General features: G+C 53.0%; 1 protein-coding gene across 1 annotated transcript in view; it reads left to right on the top strand.

The window, feature by feature from the left end:
- The first annotated feature begins 3,236 nt into the window (after positions 1–3,236).
- LOC135824747 (synaptic vesicle 2-related protein-like) overlaps positions 3,237–6,386 on the top strand; it is a 28,801-nt gene continuing 25,651 nt past the window's right edge. The window contains exon 1 of the mRNA XM_065337454.1: positions 3,237–3,654. Coding sequence (XP_065193526.1) covers positions 3,561–3,654 — 94 coding nt within the window. The 5' untranslated portion in view covers positions 3,237–3,560. The remainder of the gene's footprint in view (positions 3,655–6,386) is intronic.

The raw sequence follows: 6,386 nt of genomic DNA, 5'->3' as shown, positions 1-6,386 counted from the left end.
CACTCTACCCGGAAAGAAAGTTGGAGCCTGCGCATTCAGTATCGAGGTGTTCATTGCGCCTCCGCTTGGTCGGACCTGAAGCGCCAGTCGCGGAGAGTGTATGCAACTGTTTCAGGCCAGAAAGACTTTTCACTAACTTTGTTCACGTCCTCAGCGTCAACTGTTATTCTCGCGGAGGCCGTTCTGAAGTATTCAGAAGAGTATATAATACATTGCACTATCTCCACGTCCCGATCTCTGCACCATTCAGCGATGGACTGTGCCTGGCAACCATACGGGATTTGCCCCAGGTAGAGAACTTTCCGCGGGCCTCTGGGGACGGTGTCTAACGAAGGTGTCGGGTTGCTATCGGACGTACGTTCCCGGATGTAACGTGAAGACTCGTGGCGGCGGATGGGATTTGTCTGCGCTTTGCGAATGTCAGTCTGCCGTTCTGCAGGACTTGTAGCCTTCTCCGTCCCGGAAGGTTCTGATGCTAGCCGCCTCTTGAAGCGTCGACGCTCCTTCCTGGACATGACATCCTCGAAGGGCGCCTGATCAACCGATATGTCCATTGGAAGGTCGATTGGGGCAGCATCTCTAGATATGGCCTGTGAATACAACTCCTTGGGTTCATTCCTGGCAACGTCTTGAAGTATTGATCCTTCACCTGGGGATGTGGCATGTAGGTCTCTTTGTGCTCTTCCAATCTTCGAATAGCTCGCCAGTGGAGCAGTCACCTGCGGCCTGGCATGCTTGTGCTGTTTCCCGCCGCTGGCCCTCTCCAAGTCGCCTACTCTGTCAGAGAGAGATGCCAGTTCCCGCTTCACAATCGCTTCAACCTCTAGTAAGGGGATACCCTTCTCCCCTGCAGCCGTGATCTCCCGCCCCTGGCCGTCTCTCAGCGCTGCCAACTCGTCACTGATGCCAACGACAATCCGCATCATCTCACCCAAGCGCTCAACGACTCCAGCAGCTGATGGGTGTAACACACCCACACCAGCCTCGCGAAGTTTCCCGACCACCTCCGCGCGAGCCATACTGTCCAGGCCATCAATGCTATGCCGCCGAGCTAAACCTCGCAGTTCCTCGAAAGTGAGAATGGCTAAGTCTACAACGTCACCCAGGTTCATTTTGCACCAGGTTATCGCAGACACGGCCGCAGCAAGTCGCGAAAATAGCGTCGTGAAGACAAACCACCAGTGTGAACAGAGGCGCGAGCACTCCACTCCAGCGCGTGATCCAGCGCGTGAAGCAGCGATGTAGCGATGTAGGTAATCCAGCTAGACGCAACGCACAACCCAGCCCTAGCGCTAAGGATTAGACCAGACCTGGACCAGGACTTCATCCAATGGCAGGACACTGCCAACTCAGCCAACCTGAAGATATAACAGCAGCCCCCGTCAGCTCCAGACCAAACAGCAACCAAGCAACTCAGCAACCAAGCAAGCTTCCTCCTCCAACCAGAGCATCCAAAAGTGTGTTTCTTGATGTACGGGTTTTATGCGCTGGCCACCGTCAGCCACATGAAGACCAGGGTACGCAATGAAGCCCGCCGCCGTGTTCAGTAACCTGCCGTCCACTGAAGGCTCATGAGTTCTCACTATCCAAGAGTGAGTTCAGGGATGGTCTAGCTCTGCGGTATGGATGCCAGCCCAGGCGCCTACCATCAGTGCGTGTGTGTGGTGAGCCATTCGATGTGACCCACGCTCTTTCCTGCAGCACTGGCGGCTACCCGACAATCCGTCACAACGAGCTTCGTGACGTGACACCGAATCTGCTCAAGAGAGTTGCCACGGATGTGGCAATCGAGCCTCGACTCCAGCCGCTAACTGGAGAAAGGCTGCAGTACCGAACCGCAATCACTGACGACCAGGCCCAATTGGATGTGGCGGCTAGTGGTGTGTGGGGTGGAAGATTCGAGCGTGTGTTTCTTGATGTACGGGTTTTCAACCCTTTCGCACAATCGAATCGGACCTCCTGACCTCACTCACCAGCACGTACCAGCGCCATGACAAGGAAAAACGTCGACACTATGGCCAACGCGTCAGGGCTGTTGAGCATGCCACCTTCCTGCCATTGGTTTTCTCAGCCAGTGGTGGGATGGGGAAATCCGCCACCACCTTCTACAAGCTTGTCGCGTCTGGTCTCAGAGAAGACGAAGGAGCCGTACAGCCAGGTCATGTCGTAGATCCGGTGCCGGCTGTCTTTTGCCCTGCTGAGATCCAACATTGCTTCAGGCGCATGCGCCGGTGCCCTTCAAGGGGGTTGCGGGGGGGGGGGCTCCCCGGGAAAAATTCCAAAAATGAAGCAAAATCCTGCATTTCGAGCGAAAAAAGGGGGGTTCCGGGCACCTAGGAACCCACACGGGGCACGCGCCTGTGCTTGTTTGCCGGGCGCACGGCGGATTCGTCCCCTGCCAGGCATGGACACCTACATGTATGTCGTGAGGGTGGTGGCTGAAGCGGCTATCCGGTCCTGAGGCAGTTGTGTTTGGTGTCGATGGCCGGTTTTTGACATCCACTGTACTAAGAGTCTAAGTGCATCATAGTTGTACATTAGGAATTGCCATTGTTATTATTAATTTTGTCATAGCGACCCACGTAAGTCCACATAACTGGCAGGGCAGGGTTGGGCCTTTTTTCTTTTTCTTTTCTTTTTCATTATTATTTGCCATACAATCATGTGCCATACCCGGTACCCAAATACATGTGGACAATAAAGAATTATGTACCCAGTAAAACAAAAACAAAAAATCGTGGTTGTGCACAAGTGATCCGCGTGTCGCCTCCCGGCCCAGTCCCGGGTACCCGGGTATATGACTCCCTACTCATCACTCATCACTCAGCAGCTAGCTCAGCAGCAGACAGCATGCACTCATCAAGAACCAGATGAACGCACAAGGTAAGAAGCCAGGGCATACGGTAATACGTTTCAGGGAGTCTTGAAACCCCGCGCGCGGGCGCTCACGACACAACGTCACAAGTCATCTGGTCAGCACAGGGCCAGGGGATCACGAGGGGATATGGGAACACGGAAGTAACGGTAGCATGCAGCATGCATGCAAACAAAAAAAATAGCATCACTGCCATCAGTGCATGCAGCGCATGCACTGATGGCAGTGATCATGGTGATGCAGGCAGCCTGCACTGCAGCCGTGCAGGCCGGAAAAGTGCTGTCAGTTCCCCATACCGGTATCAGATTATTGTGTAGCGTGTGTGCAAGCTGGCAGGCCTGCATGGCTCTCTCACTCTCACTCTCTGCCCGCGTGCACTGGCTATTTTTTGCTTCTTGCACGCAGACAGTTTGTCAGCAGAAGTACGGAATAATTGGGCGGCATAGATTGTTCTGAATTGAGTTCCATGCGCCTTTGGCGCCTGCTCATTTCCTCCCAACACAACCAGTCGGGACACTATTTCTCCTCACGAGCCTTAGTGAAGCACAAATTCTGTAATGAAGTGTCGCGGAATTCATAGTGTTCCTGATTTCTAAATTTTGGATAATCGCCCTCAATCACTATCTAACTGTGAATAGATAATGCTTGGGGTATAGCTTTCCTGCTAGTCGACAAAGCTAAAGTAATGAGCGACACGGAGAAACCGACCGCTAGTGCTGGTCTGCTGGACAGGTTCTTCCCGTCCTCTGCTAGCGAGACGACGAAAGCGTGCAGTGCAGGTGAGCGATTAGTCGCTGTTCCCGTTTTTACAATTAAACATTTTGTTGGGACGAGCAGATTGAAACATGAGCAGCAAGACATACATGTGTACACCAAGTAGATATGATTCTGTATCTGGTGGTACATGTACTGCAGGCAGGGATGAGGAGCTCGCAGACTAGCGTTAGTACAGTCTGGAAACTCTCACGTGCCCCACGATAATTTTCGGACAATTGATGGATGATAGATGCGCATGTGGTTTGACACGAAACCCTTTCTTTACAAATTTCTTTTCATGTTCTCCTTGCCGAGTTGTCTGTACGTGTACACGATGCAATCCGTGCATGTCATTGCAATGTTCTTCTTATCAAGAGCAAGAGACTTTCCACACTGGCATGGGCTGGTGCTATAACCACCTCCCCCCTCCTCACCCCCCCCCCCCCCCCCAACACACACACACACATGCATACACCAGGGCCGGAGGCAGCTTCCGTGGAGCGGTGCGGGCGAAGGGCCATCTTTAAGGGGGGTCTGGGGGTCATCCCCCGAAAGTTTTTGGAAGTTAGACGGCAAGTCCTGCACTCAGGGCGGCTCCCTGTACAAAATCATACATCGAGACTTTTTCTCCCCTGGTTTGGACATTCCACGTGGACCGACTTTTTGGGAAGTTGGTACGGTCATGGCCGTACCGGCCGTACCAGTGGCGCCGGCCCTGCACACACAATACAATACAATAAAGTATTGCCCATCCGGAGATGATCATAGATCCTGAAAGGACCGACAGTGTTTCAGACACACACATACACACACACACACACACACACACACACACCTGGTCCTGGTCCTGGTATACACTGCCATGTAGGTAACGTGTTTCTCGTTGAGCGAGACGGAGACGAGAGGAGACATGAGCGTTGGTGACGGGATAAGTCGTTTCGCCTTTTGAAACGCCTCCGGCAATTCTGACATTGCAATTGGAACTTGTCCCTTTCATCAGCAGTTGGGCGCCTGGTGGATCGGTTGCAGTTGTGGATAGCAAAGCCCCGGATCGACTTACAGCAGCGTTCACAAATGGGACAGTGAGCGGTACAGCACGGTTTCCGAATACATAGGCGTACAGGTGAAGAGCTTGTGGCATTGGCAACATTCGGGGCAGAATTGGACTGGACACAGCGATGGACTGCAATGCCACCCGCACTCCGAAACCATCGGTGACACTGGGAGCACTGGCGGCTGTTGGCTTGCTGCTGGACTGGTTTACGCCGTTCCATGATGCACTTGTGGCGGGCGATATCTTGCTGCCGAGCAAATGCACGCCGGCACACCTCGCAGACTATCTCCCGAGCCGGTTTCTGAGCTGGTTGTATTGCTCGATAAGCTTGCCGCCACTCAGATCGTTCCTGCGCTGTGTCAAACCATGACTCGTCGGCGATGTTTATTCGTCGCAGGTCGACCCTAATTGCGTCTCGCCATCGTTTCCGCGGGCCACACGCTGGGCGTGGTGGCAGCAATGTGCCAAACAACAACATCCGCGGCATCCGCTCCTCAGGCATGCGTACCACGTGCCCAAGCCATTCCAGTCTTCTCTGCATGAGGCGGTCGGGGATATCCAGTGGGTTTGCTGCATTCCATGTTTTCAGAATGGTGTCCTTGGCTATCTTCAAGTCCCACACATCCCGCTGTGCAACACTCATGATGGAAAGAAGCGACCGGTAGTAGAAGGTCGTGATCCGTTGCACATCACTTTGCAGCGGTACCCACGTCTCCGCACAATAGAGCAGTAAGGACAGAACACAGGCCTCGAAAACCAGACGCTTGGTGCGCAGAGAGAGATTGTGGTCATTGAAGACAGCATGACGGAGCGCTCCAAAAGCACGGGAGGCAGATGAAACACGGGTCGATACATCTTTGTGAGATCGGCCAGAATCATGGATAACAGCACCCAGGTATCGGAACTCACGCACACATTCCAATGTGCCATTCTTCACATTCTTCACAGGAAGAGGAAGTCGGTCATCATCCGTGATACCATAGCCAACCGCCATAAATTTGGTCTTGTCCAGATTGACGGTCAGACCAAATGCAGACGAGACATCGATGAACATATCCAGAGCAAGAGCAGCAGCAGTACGGGTAGTGGCAAACAGTGCAGAGTCGTCAGCGAACTGGCAGTCGTTGATGGTAGTCTGATCGTCAGTACGCTTTCTCTTGAAATAAAGCGAGCCCCCAGGATTGAATGCCAACGGGACGCCGATACCAGGCACATGCTCGACCACTCTGGACCATCTCTGGAAAACAGCCCACATGAATATGTTGAATAAGACTGGTGCCATACAACAGCCCTGCCGCAAACCACTCTTCACTGCAATGGGTTGGATGGGTGTTGACCCGATGGAGAGAGTAGCCGACATGGAGGTGTGAAACGACTTGATGATGTTTACGATGTTACTAGGGACCCCTGCCTTCGCGAGAATCAGCCACATGCATTCACGGTTTACTGAGTCGTACGCCTTACGTAAATCAACAAAGACAACGTATCCCGGGCAGCGATGTTCGTACAACTTCTCCAGGACTTGGCGAACTGCAAACACCATGTCTGTGCAAGATCGACCCTTACGAAAGCCGCACTGGGAGTCGGGTAGAATATTCTCCGCAATAATCTGTAATCTGGACTGAAGTACTCGAGCAGCAACTTTCCCAACAACATCCAGGAGTGATATGCCACGCCAATTATCACACAATGAGAGGTTAC

Source organism: Sycon ciliatum, chromosome 9 (assembly GCF_964019385.1).
Source record: "Sycon ciliatum chromosome 9, ocSycCili1.1, whole genome shotgun sequence".
Lineage (NCBI taxonomy): Eukaryota > Metazoa > Porifera > Calcarea > Leucosolenida > Sycettidae > Sycon > Sycon ciliatum.
The sequence above is the reverse complement of the archived record's forward strand: the minus strand, read 5'-3'. Positions and strand labels throughout refer to the sequence as shown.